At 45.5% G+C, this 24709-nt stretch overlaps 2 protein-coding genes across 5 annotated transcripts in view; both read left to right on the plus strand.

Annotated features, from left to right (window-relative positions):
* Positions 1-14724, plus strand: part of LOC102456534 (calcium-activated chloride channel regulator 1-like) — a 56094-nt gene extending 41370 nt beyond the window's left edge. For all 4 annotated transcript variants that reach the window (XM_075937127.1, XM_075937128.1, XM_075937129.1 and 1 more), the window contains 6 exons: positions 859-965; positions 5832-6062; positions 6626-6896; positions 8510-8674; positions 10666-10902; positions 13489-14724. In XM_075937127.1, coding sequence (XP_075793242.1) covers positions 859-965; positions 5832-6062; positions 6626-6896; positions 8510-8674; positions 10666-10902; positions 13489-13904 — 1427 coding nt within the window. In that variant the 3' untranslated portion in view covers positions 13905-14724. The remainder of the gene's footprint in view (positions 1-858; positions 966-5831; positions 6063-6625; positions 6897-8509; positions 8675-10665; positions 10903-13488) is intronic.
* Positions 14725-22613: 7889 nt separating this feature from the next.
* The window catches only part of SH3GLB1 (SH3 domain containing GRB2 like, endophilin B1), a 34536-nt gene continuing 32440 nt past the window's right edge, over positions 22614-24709 (plus strand). Inside the window, exon 1 of the mRNA XM_075936407.1 lies at positions 22614-22865. Within this exon, the coding sequence (XP_075792522.1) occupies positions 22794-22865 (72 nt within the window). The 5' untranslated portion in view covers positions 22614-22793. The remainder of the gene's footprint in view (positions 22866-24709) is intronic.

Below are 24709 nucleotides of genomic sequence, written 5' to 3' on the forward strand. Positions count from 1 at the left end.
GATACAGGGCTTGTGTTATCTGCTTAAACAAAGCACACGAGATCTTTTATAGGGGAAAAGGCAGTACTCATCTTTGAGAGAGAGAGTCTTTCTCACAGAATCCTTAAAAAAGGTAAACAATAATTTTTTTTTAAGTAAAATCACAATCAAAACAATTCACATTGAAGGCCCGGGCCTTCAATATTTCCAATCTCACTGACATAGTCTCAATATGAGATCCTGTCTCTTTTACTCACTACACTTTAGAACACAGAAATATAGGAGATACATACTTAACTAAATAATTTGACTTACTACAATATTAAATATGATTTATATTACCTTACTATATTACTAAACCTAAAATACAAATATAGAAAGAATAAAACTCTCAGTTCCAACATTTGAAACCAATGGCATGGACACCACGATTGAAGATCCTCTATTTGTACAAATATTGTATTTGTAAAGTAAGTGGATTCTGAGTCAGAGAGAAACAATAGCCCTGGATTGCCATCATGTTATTTTTACAGAAGTATATTTCAGAGGGGAATTGCACTTTACAGGTCCATGGCTCAAAGTCCAAACTTACCAAGAACAGCCTATAAATGGTTAAGCACTGCACTTTATGAAATGCTGCAGGTGACAATCCTTAGTGAGTCCAAGATTGGTGACGTTAAAATGTGAACCTAGGAGATCATTTCCCAGGTCACTGGTCCCCTGCCCTGCATGGACAATGGATAATAAAGGCACCTTATTTAATTTATCAGATTAACACTGTGCTTCATCGCAACAGTCAAACTGGCATAAAGCATGTAAGAAAAACCTACTGTTTTACAGTAAATGACTATTCTGATTATTTTAACAATCACATTTCAGGAGGCTTGCGGCTTTTTGCCACAGATACAGTAGACTCCAATGGCCTAATTGATGCATTCAATGGAATCTCATCAGGAAGTGGAAATATTTCTGAACAGTCCATTCAGGTCTGAGTTTCAAATTTTGTTTGTTTTTTTACATTATTAATCAGTTACTGTTCAATTAAGAATAATGTTAGTAGGCTATAATCTTAACTATTGCACTGACACTGGCTGGTTTTAAAATAAAACCTGATATTTGGAAATGGCAGGTTTTTCCCCATATGGTCTGTTATATTAACAGTAAAATGATACAGATAATGAAAAATAAAGTGAAAGTTTCTCACAATTAGCTAATGCAAAGAGACCTATGCAGACACAGGTAGGCAGAAATGTTGTTGTATGTGTGGCCATTCCTGGGCAGAATGCTATAAACAAGTGATCTTGTCTCTCGGAGTATAGTTACTAAACTAATTTTATCAATAATCAGGAAACTATCTTGACTGCTTCTCTTCTCAGCAACAGATAACATTTTGATACTCAGCTTTTCTGACTGTTCTCATGGTCTAGCTCAAATCAGCGAGGCTAGTTGAACTGCGTTTTTCCCCTCCTTCTATTTCTACCACAACTCGGGGGGGGGGGGGATCTATAATTTAGCAACCCATCTCTCCCTTTGTTAATAGTTTGCTTTGGAGCCAGTTTTGTACTTTACCATGCATAGCAACTAATATAGGTTTGATCATGAACTTCTTAGCTTCTCTGCAATTGTCATGCCTGCCAAGAGGGGTAGAGCAAAGGGGGCAGTTGCCCCAAGGCCTGGAGATTCAAAAGGGCCTGGAGCTATTGTGGTGGTGGCTGGGGCCCTTGGAATTATCACCCGAGTGCTGCTCTGCATGGCATCCTCGCTGGAAGGTCTTAATAATTCCTGTGGTGCCAGCCCAGCCAGAGGCACAGTGGGAAGGAAGGAGCCTGCTGGCCAGGCTGTTGGTGAGTGCTCTGCCCAGAGGTTGGGTCTCCACACAGCACTGGGAGCAGGACAATGAGAGGGGATGCACATAAAGGGCTGATAGGTAGACAACAGTGATGACAAGTAATTGTCACTGCCTGGTATCTGCCCACACTCATCAGCCACTGCAGCACACAGCCAGTGCTGGCCAGAAACAGAGCAAAGTCAGGACTTTGCTGGCTGAGAGTTGTCATGCAGTGAGGACCCTGCAAGTGACCAAAATGGAGAGTGGCTTCCCCTGCATGCTGCCTTTTCACCCCATCACTGGCCTTCCACACCCCCACCCCATCAACAGCCACTAGATGGCCAATAACACTGGTGGAAGCAGGGATCTGGCCAGCAGCAGGACTCACTGGAAATGATTTGGGGAGATGGAAAATACTGGACAATTTGCCTGTTTTCAGAAAAAAGTTGGGATTCCAACAGGAGAGCTTAAACACAGTACTGCTCCTTTAAAATGGGATGTCTGATCACCCTACCTTAAGTATTCCCCCACCACACACACACACACACACACACACACACACACACACACACACACACACACACACAAATGTTACATTTAATTACAGCGTTAATGCTATTCCCAGGCGATTCCGTTATCTTCACCTCTTGGACGAGATCTTGTGACCCACTTACAACTAATTAAAGACATGTGTAACTCTTCTGCCAGGTGGACCCAGCACCAGTTACAGCCAGAATCATAGAATCATAGAACCATAGAGCTGGAAGAGACCTTAGAAGGTCATCAAGTCCAGCCCCCTTCCCTAGGCAGGACAAATCTCAACTAAAGCAACCCAGCCAGGGCTTTGTCAATCCGAGACTTAAAAATCTCTAGGGATGGAGACTCCACTACTTCCCTAGGTAACCCATTCCAGTGCTTCACCACTCTCCTTGAGAAATAGTTTTTCCTAATATCCAACCTGGACGTCTCCCGCCACCACTTGAGACCATTGTTCCTTGTTCTGCCATCTGTCACTACTGAGAACAGCCTTTCTCCAGCCTCTTTGGAACCTCCCTTCAGGAATTTCAAGGCTGCTATCAAATCCCCCCTCACTCTTCGCTTCTGCAGACTAAACAGACCCAACTCCCTCAGCCTCTCCTCATAGGTCATATGCTCCAGTCCCCTAATCATTTTGGTTGCCCTCCGCTGGACCCTCACCAATGCGTCCACATCCTTTTTGTAGCGGGGGGCCCAGAACTGGACACAATACTCCAGATGTGGCCTCACCAGAGCCAAATAAAAGGGAATAATGACATCTCTGGATCTGCTAGCAATGCTCCCCTTAATGCAACCTAATATGCCGTTAGTCTTCTTGGCTACAAGGGCACACTGTTGACTCATATCCAGCTTCTCATCCACTGTAACCCCCAGGTCCTTTTCTGCAGAACTACTACTTAGCCAATCAGTCCCCAGCCTGTAACTATGCTTGGGATTCTTCCCTCCCAACTGCAGGACTCTGCACTTGTCCTTGTTGAACCTCATCAGATTTCTTGTGGCCCAGTCCTCCAATTTGTCTAAGTCACTCTGGACAGGGCTAGCCCCAACTATTTTGGTGCCCTGGGCGGGCGGTGCCACTCCAAGTGCACGACACATGCACGGGCCTGCCCCCAGGATGCGTGGGCCTGCCCCTGGGCATACGTCGCATGTGCGAGCCTGCCCTCGTGGAGAGCCCCACGGCCGCGGGGGGAGGGGCACTGCGGGGGTTAACATGGCCCCCGCCCCGGGCAGCCACTGCAGCCCACCGGGAGCCGGGTGCGTGGTGCCTGATGGCAGCTATAAGGGGCGTCATGCGCCCCTTACAGCTGCCATCAGGCACCCCCCATCGGTTGGCGCCCCAGGCAGCTGCCCATCTCGTCCAGCCCTGACTCTAGACCCTATCTCTGCCCTCTAGCATATCTACCTCTCCCCCTAGCTTAGTGTCATCTGCAAACTTGCTGAGGGTGCAATCCATCCCCTCATCCAGGTCATTAATAAAGATATTGAACAAAACCGATCCTAGAACCGAATCTTGGGGCACTCCGCTAGAAACCGACCGCCATCCTGACATCGAGCCATTGATCACTACTTGCTGAGTCTGACCTTCTAGCCAGCTTTCTATCCATCTTACCGTCCATTTATCCAATCCACATTCCTTTAACTTGTTAGCAAGAATATTGTGGGAGACCATATCAAAAGCTTTGCTAAAGTCAAGGTATATCACATCCACTGACTTTCTCATGTCTACAGAGCCTGTTACGTCATCATAAAAGCTAATCAGATTGTTCAGGCACAACTTGCCCTTCATGAATCCATGCTGACTATTCCTGATCACTTTCCCCTCTTCCAAGTGCCTCAAAATGGATTCCTTAAGGATCCCTTCCATGATTTTGCCAGGTTCAATATCTAGGGATTCCTCTCTATCCATCCAACACAGAACCAGCTCAAGCCACCACCCAGTAATGTGGGAAATACACACACCACCTCTGGGCATTTCCGAGAGGTAAAAGTTCCCCACTTGCAAGCACAGCATCTGAGTGTAGAAAAGAAACTTTTAATATAAGGAAGGAAGTAACTCAGAATTTATTTGGGGAAATACCACAAACAGGGTTCATAAAAATAAGCCATGAGTAAAAGGCCCTCACCAATGGGTGGGGCAAAGACCTTTTCTCCTTAGGTACTTAAGTCCAGCAACTCAAAAGTCCCCTTACATGCCTGACCCTTCTCTGCACCCCATTCAGTTGCTGTCATTGGTCAGGGCAGTTCAGAGGTGCATCTGCAGAGTTCACCTCCCATCCTGGTTGGGGGCAGGGTAGAGAGGCATCTTACTTGCTTCATGGATATAAAGTGGATATCTGCGGATTTGTAGGGCTCTATCCATTTTTATCCTAAATAGAAAGTTATTTAATTAAAAAGTACTTTTCTAATTGTAGTTTTGCTAATCCATAAAACAGAAGAGAGCAAGTCTATTTACAGCCTTGTTATCCAGCAGGTCACTGTAAAATTCATATTGGTAGTTTATCTGTAAATTCTGGTGATCCATATGTGCAATACCAATGCTGCTAAAGGAAATCGTGTTTCTTTCTTTGCCGTGAGTCTCCCTGTTGCTTTTACTATTTCTGTGTCTCTCATTACTTTTCTGTTGTCCCTGCCTGTGGTTTTATACCTTTCTCATTGTGCTGTCTTTCTTGAAGCAACCTTACAGTTGGAGTGGAAATGTAGCACAAATCTCCTGCACAGAAGTAAGTTGATAGCTAGGTTCGTAGACTACATATAGAAGCAGAAGGAAATTCTTGGTTACTGTATTTTCACTTTCTTAAGCAATAGTACTCTGCAAATGGGCATTATAGGAAATGTGCTGAGGGCTTCATCATTCCTCTCCCTTTAGAGGCTAGTCCAAGTGGCTCGTGTCCTCCTGCTACTTCCCCATATGTGGAGGCACATAATGGCAGAAGGCTTCTGCTTCCTTTGCACAACTCTCAGCTCTGCTCAGACCAGCAGAAATTGGTTCATGGTGATATCAACAGGCCTGTTACAGCATTAATACTCCTATGTCCCGTCTTCCAGCAGTAGGCCACCACCCGTCAAGGTGTCCTCTGAATAGGCAAAGTGTTGATTTGTTTACTCCTTTCAGAGGAAAATGAACCACACGTAGGCTGTATCTAGACTACAAAGTTCTATTGGAAAAAGATACGAAAATTGCAAACCAATTTGCATATCTTTTTCTGCTTTTCTTCCGAAAGAGGCTTTCCTGACAATTGGCCCATCTACACTGGGCCAAATGTTGGGAAAAAAGCCTCTTTCGGAGCATCCTTTCTTTCTCCCAGAACGAGGTTTACAGGGATGCTAAAAAAACATATCTGATTTTCCCGAATTTTTTTTCGGAAGAGCAGATGCATTCCTGGGACATGGCACAGGAAAACTCTACAGTCTAGACGTACCCTCTCACTACTGATATTTTAAGTGTTTATCTGATATCTAGCCATAAAACATTTTATTTGTCTAACAGCTTGAAAGCACCGCTCTGAGAATTCCAGACAAGCAGTGGATGAATGGAACAGTGACTATTGATAGCACTGTGGGCAATGACACTTTCTTTGTAGTTACATGGGATCAAAGCACGTCTCCACCAGACATTTTACTGAGAGACCCAAAAGGAAAAGAATATAGAACATCCAGCTTCGTAATTAGTAGTCTAAACCTTAAAACCACACGACTGAATATACCAGGCACTGCAGAGGTAAAGTTTCCAGTTTCTTTTATTATCCAAATACGTCCATATTTTCATAGACTAAAATGCCCCTTCTCTTTTTAGAAGTTATAAACATAAATCCAATTTTATCCTTGGTATAACTCCATTTACTTGCCATGGAAATAGGAGTGTCTAACTGTCACTTGTGCTCCTCCTGTTTTGTTTTATTTTATTTTATTTTGTTATGCACTATACAAAATTCCCAGACAAAATTGAATTCAGATAATGTTACAGTTTAGAGTGCATATCAATAAAATACCGGTTCCAATATTCCCAAGATTGCAATAATTCTCAAACATCCACCACTAAAACTGAGCAAATTTAGGTATAAGGTTACATTTAAAAGAACTAAACATTTGGGAGCAGAGAGAATCATGAGTAAGGTACCCAGATTATGTTAACCATGGTCCTGTAGCAATATCCTAACTGGCCTTTTTACTTTAGAACATCTCCCCTGAACTAAGATAATAATGAACTCAGGGAACATTGGGTGCCCTGAGAATAATAAAGCCTTACATTATATATTTATGCTCCATATGTTTGATTTGCAGGCAGGGGATTGGCATTATTGGATTCAAAATAACCACATAGCTTCTCAAGTCATATCAATGATAGTAACATCTCGAGCAGCATCTTTGTCTGTGCCCCCAGTGACTGTGAAAGCCTACATGAATACGGATACAAACAGCTACCCTAGTCCAATGGTGATTTATGCAGAAATTAGTCAAGGCTTTTTGCCTGTTCTTGGTGCAACCGTGATGGCCACTATTGAACCTAAAAGTGGATCAGCAAAAAATCTGCAACTCCTTGATGATGGTTCAGGTAGTCTTACGATTACTTTCCTAACATTTTGTCTAGAAATTTGTACATTCCCCACTTTGTTATCTGTATTGTAGAATCTCTCTGCACGCTGCTTGAAAGCTTATCACTACAGGTTCAGACATGACTATGCCATGGTGTGATGGGATGTATCAACCCCACACGGGGGTTGAGCGAGTTAACCAGGCTCACCTGGCTGAGGAGGCCCCGCCCCCACAGTTCTACTGGGCTTGCTCCAGCTGGAGGCCAGTTATAAAGGCCTGTGTAGCTGCTCAGTCAGAACTGACTGCCGCCAGGGAAGAAAGTGCTGGTGTAGCTCCTAGAGAGAAACTGCCAGTGAATCAAGCCACAGAGACCAGCCAGAGGGAGACTGCAGACAAGGCATGCAGTCTGGAGGGGAAAGACAGAGAGGACTATCCAAAGGACACTGATTGGAAGTAGCCCAGGGTAGGGAATTGATCCCCGGGAGCTTGGAGTGTTACAGTAGGATTCCTGGCTGAGTTAGTGGTGATCATTCCACCACTGACAGGGCCCTGGGCTAGGAATTGGTGGAGCAGGTGGGCCCAGGTTCCCCTACCCCATTCTCCATGAACCCCATGAGGGGACATACACATGTGGTTATAGATTTTGGCTATTAGGACATGCTACCCTGTGGGAGAGGGATGTTGTTATAGACTAGAGTTCCCAGCTGATTCTGGGTTCCATGCGGTGCTGCTGCTTTGAAACGTTTCAAGGAGCCTGATGCCAGATTCCCATGGCGTTCCAAAGCGGCAATGCTGCACGGAGCCCAGGGTCAGTGGGGAAGTCCCCAGCTGACCCTGGGGCTCCACGCTGCACTTTCGCCTTTTGTCTTTCGCCCTAGACTGTTGCTACACTTCAAAGGCGGAGGCACACTATCGACTAATCAAATAGTCAATTCAAAATACTCGATATTTAACATCCCTAGTGTGTAGTGGCTATGCAGAGTCTTCATCCTTTCATGTGCTGTTACCAAGGATGCAGGTACCAAGCACAGGGACAGAAGATGGTCCATTGCCTTATGGGTCTGATTCATTGTTTGAACTTATATATCTATTTTACATACTTGTATGCCCTCCAGAGGAGATGCCAGAGGCACAACAGGAAAGTGAATGTCTGTTTCTATTGCTTGTCACATGCTAGATAGGCAGCATAGCTACATTAAAATAATATCCTTCAAAAGTATGAATGACATACTATTATTCTCCTTTTCAAATCTACTGTACCTACATTCCAGTCTTGTGTCAATCTCAAAGTATTTTAGTCTGCAGATCACCAAGAAAGACTCCAGAGATGAGACCATTACAGAGAATTAAGACATAGTTGAGAACTACTGAACCAGAGATTAGCATTGGAAACAATAGTAAATATACAGATACATGTTTTAATGCTATATTGTTGTCTTCTGTTAAATATGTTATGAGCTTATTACAATGGGACTGATCCTGTTTTCACTTAAGTCTATATCAAAGCTTTTATTGATTTCAATAGCAGAAGGAGTAGTCCCTACGTGTATGTGAGCTGACCAGCAAAAAATGTTGTGGCTTAAGAAAGGGTGCCTTTGTTGAATGGTAAATTATTAATATTTGTATGGCTAGGTGCTGATATTACCAAGAATGATGGAATCTATTCAAAGTATTTTACATCTTTCAATGGAAATGGTAGATACAACTTAAAAGTGCATGTTCAGGGGAGAAATAAGACTGTCAGACTTGGCCGCCGGCAGAGCCGAGCCTTGTATGTTCCAGGCTACATAGAAAATGGTAAGGAACATTTGTGAAGTAGAAAATGTGTGTGTGCATATGTATGTAAAATATGGGTGAATGAAAGATCGTTTAGCTTCATAAAAATGCTTAACTTTAAAATTTTTACATGTATCTTTTCCACTATTGTTTATACATTTAGAAAATAGCAGGCTTTATCTGAGCACTGGATATATAACATATATTAAAACATAGGAGTTGCCAAAGACCCTGAAACTGAAAATCATATTAAAAACAGATGGTTAGAAATTTTTAAATTTTACTTTAAAATGAGGTGTCAGGGAATCAGTTTCAAAGTTATGAAGTTTAAAGTTATCAGCTGAATGAGTCCTTATGAGAATTTTTCTGTTCTTCTGTTGGATTTTCTGGACACGTTTTTCAGAACTCTGTCCATTAGGCATGTGTGTGCTAAAGATCATCATTTTTAGAAACGAAAGGTATGCATGTTGCTATTAAGATCTTGCTGCTTAAGTCTTCTCATTCAATGGCACCTGAGTTAATGATACTTTGCAGTGAGTCATTAAGAATACGTTGTGACCAATGTTCCCTGAAAGCTATGCATTTGTGCAGTTGCTCAGGAGAGATTCAAATGCTGTCCAGCTCATTAGCAAAGAGCCTACAGTTAGGTTTTTTTGTTGTTGTAGTTACTACGGGTGTCACACTTTTGCACATGCCTCAATGCACATAAAAATTATTCTGCACATGAATGGAAAAATCTGCACATTGATGGAAAAGATTGGAGGGAATACTGTTTGTGACTTCAATCTCACCTACACTGGATCCAGGAGTTCATCTTAAGGTATGCAACTCCAGCTATGTAAAATATGTAGCTGGAGTTGGTTTACCTTAAGCTGAACTTCGATGTGTCCCCACAGTGGAAGGCCAATGGGAGCATGTGCTTCTATCCGCTTCTCTTGCTCCTGGAAAGAGAAGGAATAACAGATGCTGGTGGGGCGGAGGGGAGGGAACCCTCTGAGTTTGATTTAGTGAGTCTTAATTAGACTCACTAAATTGAACCCTGGAAGATCAATCACAGCAGCAGCGATCTTCTGCAAAATGAAGATGTGGCCTAAGTATTTTTTCACCTTTTCTATTATTTTTGAATTTCTATTTTTATTTAAAAGCCCCAGAGAAATTAAGAGTACAAATACAATTAATTCATCATTAAAATATAGATTTACTAGGGGACAGGGCCCTTTGCTTGCTATGCTCACCAACCCCCGTCTGTGGGGGTGGGCAGCCCTGGTCTCTCACCCTTGCCCCTGCCTCTGCCCCAGCCCTGTCTTCTCAGGTCTCCCCTTCAGCCGCTGGGGAGGGGAGGCCTAGTTTTTGCCCCAGCCCTGGCCTCTTGGCCTCCCACCTCTCTTGCCGCCAGAGTCATGCCGGTCGCTAGATAAGCCCGGCTCTCCCCCTGGATGCTGGGGAGGGCTGGGACTGCACCAGACCTGGCCTCCTAACCTCCGCACAGCTGCCGGGGAGGGGAGGGCCAGGGGCCATGCCAGACCCAACCACGAGGGAGGGGGGACGGTAGGCAAGCCTGGCTCTCTCACTGGCCACCGGGGAAGGGAGGGCTGCGGCATTATTCTGACAAGAAAGAGCATGTCTACACTAGAAACCTTTATTTCAAAATAACATTGAGCTGGAAGACTTTTACTGCGACTCGTGGTAACGTAAGAGAAGTTGAAGAAAGAGTGTTCTTCCTTCGACTTCCTGCTTTATAGATAGCACCAAAAGCCGAACTAAGCTATTTCAACTTAAGCGACGCAATTGACATAGCTGAAGTTGCATATTTTAATTTGACTTTAGCCCTGCTGTGTACATGTGCCCTTAGTTTTCATTCTTAGCCTTGCTAATTTTTGCTCTAAGCTTGAATAAGCTAAAATAAAAAGTAGATTAAAGAGAGGGGGGATGCTAGATACATAGAAAGTGGGCTATTATTTGGGGTTTTGTAATGTTCAAATAACATGAGCAGGTTTTTTTCTTCTGAGCAGGTGAAATCAAAATGAATCCACCAAGACCTGAAGTTAGTGATGATGAAATTCAAGCAAAGCTTGAAAGTTTCAACCGAGTTGCAACAGGAGGTTCTTTTGTTGTGGAGAATATTCCTGCAGGAGGAACTACTGATGTGTTCCCACCCTGTAAAATTATTGACCTCGAGGCTCAGTCTGAAGAAGATAAAATTCACTTGTCTTGGACAGCTCCTGGGAATGACTTGGATGAGGGACAAGGTAAGGTGAAGTGAGATGGCAGCAAAGCACTATTGTCAGTTATCTGAAATCACATACAGGCAGTCCCTGAGTTACGCGGATCCGACTTATGTCAGATCCGCAGTTTCGAATGGGGATTTTCTCGCCCCGGAGGACTGGAGCGGCGGGACACCTGGTCCCGCCGCCCGCCTCCTCCAGGGTGAGAAAAGCTGCTCCCTGTCTCCTGGTCTGCTGGGGGAGCCAGCAGACCAGGGAGACGGGGAGCAAATCGGCAGAGGACCTGGGGCGCTTCCAGCAGATCTGGAAGCGCCGCGGGTCCAGCCCTGGGTCCTCTGCCGCTTTGCTCAGCGTCTCCCTGGTCTGCTGGGGGGGGGGGACGCGGCTAGTGCCCCCCCCAGCAGACCAGGGAGACGTGGAGCAAAGCCCAGGGCCTGTGGTAGAGCAGGTGGGGCGCTGCCAGTTGGTCCCGCAGCACCGCTCCTTGGCGCTACTGGACCAACCCGGCAGCACCCCAGCTGCTCTGCCTCAGGAGTCCTGATTCAGCCGCTGGTGATCAGTTTCAGCAGTGGCTGAATCAGGACGCCTGGGGCAGAGCAGTTGGGGTGCTGCTGGGTTGCTCCAGTAGCGCCGAGGAGCGGCCGCGCTACTGGACCAACCCAGCAGCACCCGAGCTGCTCTACCCCAGGCATCCCCAAGTCAGCCGCTGCTGAAACTGACCAGCTGCTGACTACAGGAAGCCAGAGGCAGAGTTGCTCTGCCCCGGGCTTCCTGGAATCAGCTGCTGATCAGTTTCAGCAGCAGCTGACTTGGGGACGCCTGGGGTTCTTAAGTTGAATCTGTATGTAAGTCGGAACTGGTGTCCAGATTCAGCCGCTGTAGAAACTGATCAGTTTCAGCAGCGGCTGAATCTGGATGCCAGTTCCGACTTACATACAGATTCAACTTAAGAACAAACCTACAGTCCCTATCTTGTACGTAACCCAGGGACTGCCTGTACAATGAACCAGCCACACAGATGTGAGGAAAAAGATTGTATCTTTCCCTTTTGAAAAAAACGTGACCATCACGATGGCTTGGCCTACTCTAGATTTTTCTCTCTAAAATTTGCTAGTGTAAACCAGGCTATGGTGTAACCAATAGATTTCCTGTTCAATATGACATTCATGTGAATCCCTCTTAATCCCTCAGAGAAACATGAAATATTCCCAAACCATGTACCACTGAAAATGCAAAATTTTTGTGCCAACTAGTCTTTGCTAGCTTACAAAGGCAAACAAATTAAATACAAAACACATTCTCCACTGACTCTTGAAAGACTTAGCCCCTGTCTACACTTCAACTATAAATAAGTTGGGACCACTTATAACATGGATAGTCCAAGGCTTTAGTCGATTTATGGAAATAAAGCTAAGTCTCAACTATAATACACATTGTAAGTATGTTGTGTAACCAGGACCCATGACTGTTATGTTACAGTGTGTACATTAGCAAGCCAAGAGAGGTTGACAGACAACCTAGAGTCACACAGACAACTGCTTCATACTAAACTCTTTAAAAGGCTGTGTCTAGACTCGCCAGCTTTTCCAGAAAATCAGCCACTTTTCCGGAAAAACTTTCCAGCTGTCTACACTGGCCGCTTGAATTTCCACAAAAGCACTGACTTCCTACTGTAAGAAATCAGTGCTTTTTGCGGAAATACTATGCTGCTCCCGTTCGGGCAAAAGTCCCTTTTGCGCAAAAGTTTTGCGCAAAAGGGCCAGTGTAGACAGCCGAGATTTGTTTTGCGCAAAAGCGCGTCTAGATTGGCCAGAGACACTTTTCCACAGAAAGTGCTTTTGTGGAAAAGCATCCGTGCCAATCTAGACGCTCTTTTCCGCAAATGCTTTTAACGGCTAATGGAGCAGGCATTTTCCTGTCTCTTAGTCTATGCTTTTAGAACCTGCTCACATTACAAGAGGGAATGCTGACCAGGATTGCAGGGACACATCCCTGTATTGTTGTGCTTTCAAATGCACTGTTGGATCTTATATTTAACCTGGATAATCACCTGAGACAAGTGTAAGGAATCATGCCTTTCTCATGCAACAGTTATGTTCTTATTTTAGTATTATAGAGACCTGTGTAAAGTGTCTGTGGTGGATGAGGAGGAAGGGGAAGGTATGGATGGGTGCAATTTTATAGCAGTTCTCTGCATTGCCATGTGAAAGATTCATCCTGAATTACTGGGTGTGGTTTCTTTTCCTCAGTCCAGCAGTAGCTAAGAGTGCTGGTAATATTCCAGCATTTCAGCACTATCCCCGCTGTACACCACATAGCGCTCATGAAGGGAGGGAATGCCCTACAACAGTCGACTGTTGATCCAATTAAACTGTAAAACAGACAAGTTCTAGCAGGCATCCTGTTCAGGATTTGTCAGAGAATGAATGGTAGTCAATTAAATAGTCTGTCAGTGGAGAGGATGGGGAAAATGGTAGGGATGGTCTTGGAATATCATTGGAGTTCTGATTAAAATACAAAACTCTTCTACAAATCCTGTACTCTCCCTGCATTTCCAGATAATATAATCTGCACAGTAACACACTCTGATTTGCATATCTCTTTTTCCAGCTGAAAGCTACATAATAAAAATGGGTGAAAGTCTTTTGGAGCTGAGGAACACCTTTGATAATGCTACTTCTGTGAATACCTCTAGTCTGACACCTAAATCTGCCGGCACCAAAGAAGCATTCTGGTTTAAACCAGAGAATTTCACAATGGAAAATGGCACCATAATCTACTTTGCAGTACGTGCCATTGATAATGCCTCCCTGACCTCAGAAGTGTCTAATATAGCACAAGCAGCTCTGTTTGTTCTGCCGAAAGAATCTGTGCCTAATAATCCTAATGATAACAAAGACGGTGTTAATATTCCAATAATCGTGTTAGCAGTAACTGGGTCAGTAATAGCTGTATTAATAGTTGTAAGTGTAACAGTTTGTGTTTTACATAATAATAGAAGAAGAGGCCCCGAGCTCAGAATGTAATAAAACTAATTGTAAAAGTTCAGTATGAATGTATCCTAATTTGTTCTATTTGTGATATTCAAAATACATAATGTATTGCACATTTGAAAATTAAGTGAATTGTCTTTAAAATAGCTATACATATATGTTTTATTTCTGTTCTGCTTTCAGCGAGTATGCTAGGATATGATATATGTAAATAAATTAGATACTGAATTTTAAAGCATGTACACAGGAGAGTAAAATGTGTGTACTGTGTAGCATAGGGCTGGGCAAAATATGGCCCAGGGGCTGGCTCCAGCCTGCCAAGCCACAGGATCCGGCTTATGGACCACCCTGCCAGGACCCTCGGGCACAGGCAGCAGCCGCAGTTTAAAGCACAGTCCCTGCAGCTCCTTGGAGGTGCTGCAGCCTGCTGGCCAGGAGACACTTAAACTCCTCCCAGCCAGTGCCTGCCTCTGGCACCCCAACACCTCCTACACTCCAATTCCCTTCCCCAGGTCACCATCCATACCCTCTGCACCCCCTGCCTCAAGTGACAACTCAAGTGGCAAGTCTCCAAGCCTCCCCACATTCTGCTTGCCTGCTGTGGAGGGAAGCCCCATGTCTCAGTGCCTCCCTCTCCTTCAGTGGGGTCAGAGCATGAGTGGAACCCCGATGCCCTGAGTTGTGCGAGTGGGGGCCCAGTCAGTGAGGTTTTTGTCTTGTTTTTTGGTTTGGTTTTCTTACTTCTCCCTTGTGTGTGGCTGCGACTGATTTTAATATAGGTCAGTGAGCCCCAACTGAAAAAAGGTCCCGCACGCCAGATTTAGAGGTATAATTTACTTTTAATACTGCAAGATTTTTGCAACATAAGGTATTCTCTGCTTTGTTTCTTAAAAAGTAACAAAAACTATGTATTTCTAGTTTTATTTCCCAGTTGCTTAGCAGTCAGGAAAGGTTAATAAAAAATTAGATCTGTACGCTGTCATTTTTATGCACACTTTTCGATCCTTTCCATTACATTCAGTGAATGGGGAAACAAAATGTATACCTCTGTTGGACCTAAGCCTGATATTAGTAAGCACAAGCATAACTCTACACATGGGGAACACTTTTATGCAGGTGTTTAAATATTAGGAGGATCAGGGTCATATATTGTTCACAAATGAGCATGTGGAAAACACCTAATATAATCACCAATTGCATATGCAACAGTCCAATTCTAAATTATTAAAGAAAGAACAAAAGCAAAATACAGTAGACTTCCGATAATCCGGCACCTTTGGGACCTAGGTGGTGCCGGATTATTGGATATGATGGAGTATTGGGAAATACTCCAGCGGGGGGCTGTGACGGGTCTGCTGGGACCCGCACTGCATCCGGGGCGTGGGCGGGGAACAGTGCGGCGACGGACGAACCCTCTGCTGTTTTGCAGGAAGACGGGGGAAGCCCTGTGCTGCCTCCGAGAGTTTCCGGGAGGGGAGTGGGCTCCCCACCTCCCAGACTGCAGTAGTTATCGCTGAGCAGGGGGGTGAGGGGCAGCGCTGCGGGACCAACCCGGCAGCACCCCAGCTGCTCTGCTCTTCAGCTTCCCCAAGTGTGCTGCTCGTCAGTTTCAGCAGCAGCAGACTTGGGGAAGTGGCGCGGAGCAGAGCAGCTGGGGTGCTGCTAGGTTGGTCCCGCAGTGCCGCCCCTCACCCCCCTGCTTGGTGCCCAGCAGCACCCCAGCTGCTCTGCTCCGCGCCACTTCCCCAAGTCTGCCACTGCCGCTGCTGCAAATGAGGAGCAGCGGACTTGGGGAAGCTGCAGAACAGAGCAGCTGGGGTGCTGACGGGTTGGTCCCACAGCGCTGCTCCTCACCCCTCTGCTCGGCGATAACTACTGCAGTCTGGGGGGTAAGGAGACCGCTCCCCTCCCCAAAACTCTCAGCAGTGGTGCGGGGCCTCCCCCGCCTTCCTGCGAAGTGGCAGAGAGTTCGCCCTTCGCCGCACCGTTCCCCCCTACTCCCCACCCCCCCGGCCAGTCACAGTGCGGGTCCTGGCAGACCTGTCACAGGAATATAATCCCCTTACCCTCTTCTCCCCTTCCCTTTCCCAGCCGCAAGCGCCCATGGGGTTCACAGCAGCTCCAATTGTCCAGCTGGCCGGAGCACTTCCGGGTTCCAGTTGGTGCTGGACTATCGGGAGCGCTGGACCACTGGATGCCGGACAATTGGAGTTTTACTGTAGTAGAAAACAATATATGCCAAATTATAAGGAACACCTCCTACTGTAGCATGCAATAGAGTCATCTGCATGCAGCACAAAGGGGAAAAAACGCTATTCCATAGATGACTTTTCACTAGTCTTTCCCATATACTGTTAGAACAACTTACAACATCATGCTCAGGGATGTGACATTCCAGTAATGGGAAAGGATCATCCATTCTACAGATAATGAAAACAGCTATGGTTACATTATTCTGGATGTTTAATAAGGTATATAAATTCTCATGCTTCTGGTCATCAGCTCGTCCCTAATAGAGTCTAAGAAGGTACTTTTCTATGGCTAAGTTATTCCTTAATTGTCCAGTATGGGTCTCTTGATATTTCCACTGAAAGATCTGGTATTGGCCAACATGGCCTGCACTTGGATAAGTTTTACAAATTAATTAACTGCTAGTTAGCTCAAGGTACATTCCACATTTCATGCCGCACCCAAACCTGGCCTACATATCCCTCTCTCAGGCCCCTAGGTAGGGAGGCAGCCCAAGAAACTATAATACAGCTCCTATTGGCCTGGAACTGCAGCCAATGGGAGCTTCTGGGGTGGTGCCTGCAGGCAGGGTCTGTGCAAATCTACTTGATCCCTCCTGCGAAGGGAGTGGTGTGGGCCAGGGCAGGCATGGAGCCTATCTTAGCCCCACTGTGCTGCTAGCTGGGACCTGGAGCCTCCCAAGGTTAGGGCTGTGTGACGGGAGCCCACACCCCTAGTCCAGCTCCCTGCTTTATCCCATCCCAGAGCCAGTACCCCACACCCATTCCTGCCCCATCCTGAACCCACTGCCCTACCCAAACCCCAGCCCAGAGCTCATAACCTCTCCTGCACCCTAGCCTCCTGCCCCAACCTCAGCCCAGAGCCCTTTCTCCTACTACAAACCCCTCAGCCACAGCCCAGAGCCCACACCCCATCCCATACCGCAACCCCTAACCCCATCCCAGTGAAAGTAAATGAGGGAGAAGAGCGTGAGCAATAGGGAGCGGGGTGTGGAATGATCAGGGGAAGGGCCTCAGTAGAAGGGGTGAGGAAAAAAATAGGGCAAGTGTGGGTCTTAGAAAGGGACAAGACCAGGGTGGGGCAAGGGTTTTTGAGCTTGTGTGATTAGATAGCTGGCAGCTCTAGAGGTACTTTATTCTCCCTGCTCTTCCTACTCTAACCTGGACGGTTCTACTATCTCATCGTCCACAGAAATAGTTACATTTCCCCGCTTCAGAAGTTGTATTGGTGGGAACTATACCACTGACTTAGACTAATCAGTTGTGATATTGTTTCTGAAAATATTTCCTAGAATAAAATGAAACATAGGAATCCCCACTTATACTGTATTCATGGGTTTTGTTCCACAGACATCCCCTGTCCTACTTCTCTAGTTAATAGAGTTGTTATTGCTTTGGTTACACTGACATCTAGTGACTTTTCAAAATACACACACAAAAATATTTCAATTATGTTTCCAAAATCACACCATATTTACCCAATCAACCAACACAGCTCCTTCAAGGATGGTCTGATCTCTTATATCCATACTTATTTAAAGGGACAGTGAAAAACAATAGATCTAAGTTTTCATTTACCAGTTGTGATATTCTCTTCTTTTTCTTTATATGGCACAAGTGTCCAGCAGGCCCTACTGCAATTGGGGCTTCATTGCTCTGGCTGTTCTTCACACATGCTGTAAGTGACAATTTTGTCCCAAAGAGCACACAGTCTCTGTAATGTAGTGAGTCACTTCACCTCCACCACATCTGTAGAGGTGGCAACCATAATTTGGTTGCTTGTGCTTCCTAAGTACAAGGAAAGAAATTGCTAACACTAGGCCTGATCCACTGACTTCAACAAGCTTTGGTTCAGGCTCATTGTTGGCAGTGCTGTACATTCCTAAGTCCATGTGGGTGAGGGCCATGACTACCCACCACCTCTGCCAGCAATGGGCTAAGAGAGTGCCACACATTTTTGCATAGCAGGAGAAAGTGCTTCTAAACATAATCCCCACACACCCTTGCAATAATAGCTTTTGTATAATGATTTTTATTCATAGATCTTAATACACTTTACAAAGCAGGTTAGTAACTATATCCCCATTTTACAGCAGAAACTGAGGAAGAAAGGTGAAGTGACTTTCCCATGGTCACCCAGGAGGTCAGTGTCAGAACCAAGAATAGACCCAAGTTTCTTGAGTCCCAGTCCAATGTATTAATCACTAGGAGACACACCAACCATTAAGCCTACCATCTTATACCTGAAGGCATTTTCCTTTATACACTACTGACACTCAAACCTCTTTCTATCTATGCACACTTCTCTGTGCTTTGCTGGTTTTTGAACACCAAAATGTAGACCTTAAAGTAGCACCTTAAGTATGCCATCCATGACACTTGCTTTAAATGCAAATAAATCTGTTTCTAGAAGCATTCGATTTTTAATCTAGTCCTTTGTGTTTTTCAAACTTTAAACAGATGCCATCACTTTAAGTTTATGAAAGCCTCAAAAAGTTCTTCCTAATGTTCTCCATTTATACTGGAATTGTTTTCCTTTATACTAACAGGCATAATAATCTAAAGTTATTTGTTCTTCTTTAAATCTTTGAGCCTGAATTGAGCTCTGTGCAGGTGGATCGCAGGCCCATTCAGAGCCCTGATTTCAACAGGACTTCATATATGTGCAGAGATACACTTAGGCACAAGGCCTATACTAATATACTATGTTAATGTACAGAGTTTGATCTTTGCGCATATCACTGGATTTCTTCTCTTTTTTATAAAATGTTCTTTGTGTGCAGACCCCAATAAATCTCAATCTGCCCTTCCCTGGAATGAGACAAGAAATGCAGTTTCTTCTTGGAGAAGTCAGGTGTTAGAGTTGGAGGAGATAACTTGAATACTGAGCTGATTACAAGAGGCTAGTTTCAATCAGTGTAGCACTTGCTAAGGCTCCGTATCTGTCACAGAGATCATGGATTCCATGACTTTCCACAACTTCTATGATTTCTGGAGCGGTAGGTGATGCTCAAGCAGATGGCCTCAGGGATTGCTGATCAGGTGGTCCAGAGGCTAGCCACACTGGCCCCTGCTGCAGTGGATCTGCAGCCAGTTGCTTGGGTGGCCCAGCATCCAGGCACACTGGAGCTGCTAGGAGCAGACCCAGGCCCAGCTACAATGGCCATTGCATGGGTGGATCCAGGCACTATACCTAGGGACTGCCTGAGCAGCAGGCAACATGGCTAGCCACGGGGACTGCTTGAGCAGCAGTTCCAGAATCAGTGGGAGCTGACAGTACTACCAATCCCGGGCTTCATTTGCAACTCCGGTTGCTTGATTTGCCTACCTAGCTCAAATTAATGAGCTAGTGTAGACATACCCTAAGATGCTGCAGAACTATTTGTTGGGTTTTTTAAAGTTTTTCATAACTAAATTGTAGCCTTCGTGATTGCTATCCATAGATCTGTTACTTTCAACTTCCATGTTAACTGAGGCTACAGCTACACTACAAGCTTTTTCCGGAAAAGGAAATACAAATGGAGCACTCATTTGCATATGTTGCACTCTCATTTAAATTTTCTCTTCCTATCCTTTTTGTGGAAGAGCTTTTTGCACAAAAAAGCGCTGTGTAGGTGGCACCTTTTGTGCAAGAGCCCTTCTTCAGATAAAAAAATATAAGATAAAAAAATGAGGAAGAAGGGCTCTTGCGGAAAAAGGTGCCATCTACACAGTGCTTTTTTGTGCAAAAACCTCTTCCACAAAAAGGATTGAAGAGAAAATGCAAATGAGAGCATGACATATGCAAATGAGCACTCCATTTGCATTTCCTCTTCTGGAAAAAGCTTGTAGTGTAGCCATAGCGTGGGTGTTTAAATCTCATCTTTCAAACACTGGTACATAAAATTTGCTATTTAATACATATGTAGAGATATAAGTGGCTTGATCTGTAAGATTGAGAACTTTAGTCTAACTGCCTTTCAGAAAGGCTCAGGGTAACAGCACAAGGTTTAGAACCATGGTTCCTCAACTTTCAAGATATTATAGTCTACAGAGGTTGAAAGAGAATCATGAACCAAGAACACATTACATTATTAAAAATACTTCCAGCAAACTGAAGCTAAATCAACAGTAGAAAAAAAAATTTGAAAGCAGTATAACACAAAGATATTTAAACTTGCTAAAGAAAAAGGTAAAGAATGGCAAATCTCATTCAAGCAGAGCAATTGCATGTATACTACACAACAGCTTTCAGACCCTGTCATGAATAATAACTGTTTTGCAGAATTTTTTTGTTTGTTTGTTTTCCCCTCCCCTGCTTTCCACTATTGAAGAATGTAAACAAGACTAAGTTGATTGTTTTGGTTACTTCCTCTTGGATTTTGCTTCCTGTCCTACTGCCCTAGAATCTCTCTGTCCATATGTAAAGGAAAGGCAAAACAGTTTAGCTAATTATTGTTGCTGTGGATGGGTAAGTGCCTTAAATACAGCATGTTTCCAAAGTTATTTTCCAACTAAAAAAAATACCAAATTGCTATTTATGCCACAGGTCATATCACATAGTGGTCAATACCTAACTAATCTGTATGAGTACATTTCATTTTTCTCCAAGTATTTGAATATTGCCAGGAGTGGGTGGGAGGAAGGTGTTTTAAACAGTGGAAATGTTTTGAAATGGGAGAATAATTTGTGCTTATAATTGTCTTGATTTATTGATAGTGAGTTTTATTTGCATTAATTACTGCACTTTAGTTATACAATGTGGACTTTAATGTTGTATTTTAAAATTACATGCTATCACCTAGAGTGTATTGATAGCTACTTTTTTGGTGTATGTCTATAAGTCTAAATTTCCTTATTTATATCAAAAGACTGCAGAGAACAGTCCCTTCTCATGGCCTTTTTGCAATTTACCTTGTCATGAATTATCCTGCTACTACTCTCTTGGAAGTTAAATAACAACATTTGACCAATATAAAACAGTGGATTTTACAAAGGGCTAAGGGAGAGGTTAATCTCTCCCATTCAGAAAATATATGCCTTTGTGGAGCTTGAAAACTTGTCAACAAAAGTTGGTCCATTAAACAATATTATCTCACCCCCTTTGCCTCTCATATTGAGTAGAACACATTTGAGCACTCTGCAAGCCATCTGAAGTGGTGAAATCTTGGATGAGCTCTGGATGGGTGATGAGTAGAAAACTGAAATAATGACAAAGACAATTTCTCTTGCCTCTAACATATACATTTTCACATCACAAGCTATCAATGGGACACATCCGTTCCACTTAATTAGTCTCATTTAGGGCCCTATAAATAATTGACAGTCTTCTTCCGTTATATATATAAAACCCACTTCATCAGATGAATTAAAGTGGAAGTAACAGAATATATACACTATATATATTTCCACTCTAATTCATCTGATGAAGTGGGTTTTACCCACAGAAACTCAACATTCTATATATTCTTTTGTTAGTCTCTAAGGTGCCACAGGCTGTTTTTAATGTCCATCTGTGAGCCCAGGGGAAGATTTACAATGAAACATACCATATCCTGGCATGGGGCCCCCCAACGACATGAGGCCCCCCAGGGCTGGGCAGTTCAGCACTTGGTCCGGCAACACCTCCCCTCCCATCTCCTGCATAGGGGGAAGCCACTCTATGGGGAGGAAGGGGCTAAGTCCCTCTACAGAGTGGCCTGTGTGAGGAAGAAGAGAGCAGGGAAAAAAATTGACAATTTCAGCAATATCGACAATTGAAAGTGCCTTTCTACAAAATATTATGACTTAATTGATGATTTTGTAAAGAAAAAGCATAGAAAGGAAGCTAACAACATTTTTTTCAAATTGAATAAGTTTCTTCAGAGGAAGTTAACTTTTATTTTTCCATTCATTCATCATCTATGCATTTTATTCTTTTCACATTTTTCATGTTGGCTTAATGGAAATACAAGCTTTCACCTAGACCAGAAGTCCTCAAAGTAGGTCTGATAACTCCATTCAGGTGGACGTAGGAAAGATTTTTGGGTCCCCCCCCCCCATAAAGGGCTCTTAGCCAACACATTTTACCATAATTAGCTAATGGTACAAACAATATTTGAAAAGATCATTAAGTGGTCTGCTGAGATCCTCAGCACTTTTCAATTGGCCTGTGAAAAACAACCCAAACAATCAAGATACCTCACTTTATTTTCATCTACTCCTTGTTACTTGTGTAAATAGGAGGAGGGTGAAGGAAAAAAGGAATGAAAAATGTGAGGGGCAGGGCGATGTTCTTTTTCTTGGCTGGGTCCCAGGGGGGAGCCCCCCAAATGAAGCTGAGCGCCACTAAGGCTAGCCCCGCCACTGTGTGCGCCTCCGAAGGACCAGACCCTCCTGCCAGGATTGCTTATAGCGCCTAGTCCCAGCCCTGCTGAGGCGCGTCCCAGGCAGGACAGATTCTGCTCCCCCCGCCGCGGATCCCTGAGGCGGGGGCGGCCCCTTTAAGGCGTCGCCGTGCCCCAGCCCCTCGGGCCAGGGGGCGGTAACGCGGGCGGCGCCTTGGGCCTGACGCCGCGCCCTGCGCCCTATCGGCTGCCGGGTTCCTGTGAGCCGGGCCGGGAGCTCCCGTCGCCTCCCCCAAGGAAAGGCCGCGGCTGCTGGTGTCGGGACTCGCCCCCGCCCCCTTTCCCGGCCGCGGCGGCGGCTCCCGAGGATGAACGTTATGGATTTCAATGTGAAGAAATTCGCCGCCGACGCGGGCACCTTCCTGAGCCGCGCAGTGCAGGTACCGGCAGCCGGGCCGCGCCGACACCCGCCGCCGCGGGGCGGGCCCGGGCACTGCCTGTGGCAGCGGCGCTGGAGGCTGCGGCCTGGTGCTGGGTGGCCGCTGCGGGGCCCGGCGGCTGGGGCGTTGGTCCGCGCTCGCGCTCAGCCCGGCTCCTCAACCGGCCCCTCAGCTGGGCCCCACGTCCCGGCACGGTGGGGGGGGGGGGGTCGCACCCCGGCCCGCGGTAACCCCAGCGGGGCGCTCTGTGAGCTGGGGCAGGGCTGTCCCGAGCGGGGGTGGGGTTGTGACTCCGGGCGTACAATGAGCCCTGGCTGGTGCCAGTTCCGTATTGAGACGCTGGTTCGAAACGAGCGTCTCTTGCCTTCCTCTCGCGCCCCAGGTGTGAGCCCTCTCTCGCGCCCAGGGGTGAAAGCGGCCTCCATTTCTTACAGGTACTGGCCTATGGTAACCGGCCCTGCCAGCTCTTTAAACAGCTCCCTCCTGGCTTTTGCACAGCACAGCCCATTCGTGCCAGAGCTGTGCGCTAGGGTGCACCCTTTTATTTTCATCATAGAGTCCTAGGGCTGGAAGAACTTTCTGTTTGGGCCATGTGCCTTCACACCCTGCCCTTGGGCGCTTCAGGGAGTTGGGGAACCCCAACCTGCAGGCATGAGAGGGAAGGAGGAGTGGGGATGCTGTGGCAATGGGGCAGGGCAGTAAGTCCTCTATCTAGATAGAGCAACTGAGGCTTACACAATGTTGTACAATGTATTCACATGTGACCCCTTAACTGTTTAGGGCAGGGGTCTGAAACATTAAGATAAATGTCCACCAATGAGAAAAAAGTATCATGTGAAACAAACTAACATGGGTAGTGTACCTTTAGCAGCTGGCATGACTTATGAACCTAGCTGGACATCTTTTTTTAATGATTCAATCTCTCTCTAAGGAGATACTGGTAGATTTTGATATTGCTTTAAAAACTTTCTTAGTAGTCTTCTGTCTCCAAACTGCTCTCAACTTTTTAATGCTAAGGGCACTTTGTAACTGGCTCCTGTTCCTTAGCCCTGTGGTAGGGGGACAGGGGGAAGAGGGTCTTACTTCTCTTGTATTAGGTAACCATTCTTACAGCAAATCTATTCCCAAGGCGAGTGTAGCAGCTCATGTGGGGCGGAGGGCAGGGTATATTTTTGGTGAGTTGCTTTCAGGTTTTGGACTTGCTTAAAAATTGGGATGCAGAGAAGTCTAGCTATGAATTTGTTCATGAATAAATAGTTCCACGAGAAGGTGCATTATCTTTTCAAGAGCACCCAAGCTAGGGTGACCACATTTCTCTATTGTGAATATGGGACACTGACCAGGCACGGAGCCCGGTCTTCCCTTCTCTCCCCTCCCTTCCCCATGGTTCATACCAACTGTGTGAGAAAAGAGGACAGGGAGCTGAGGAGCAGCTTTAACCCTCTGTAGCAGGAGGGACGGGAACACGTGGCTGACTGCGCCATTGTACCAGCCACAGGAGCAGCTGCCTCACACTACCCAGCTTTGGCTTCCTGCCTCCAAACTGGCCAAATGGTGGGGGCAGAGAAGCGATGAGTCTGTCTTCAGTACTAACTTCCACTGAAACTTGGGGACTACATCCCCAGCACCTCCCACCTCTGCCTATGGGTTTGGGAGCTTCTGCCGCATGGGGGAGCACCAGGAATCTGGGATTCAGCCCTGCCACTCCTGGCTTCAGTGCAAACAGGACCAGGGTTTGGGGCTTCACCCTCTCGGTTCCTGCTTTCAGCCTTGTAGGGGCTGCCAGGGCTTTGACATTGAGCCCCAGAGATCCCAGTTGCATTGGTGGGAAGGAGAAGAGACAC

Source organism: Pelodiscus sinensis, chromosome 9, assembly GCF_049634645.1.
Source record: "Pelodiscus sinensis isolate JC-2024 chromosome 9, ASM4963464v1, whole genome shotgun sequence".
NCBI lineage: Eukaryota > Metazoa > Chordata > Testudines > Trionychidae > Pelodiscus > Pelodiscus sinensis.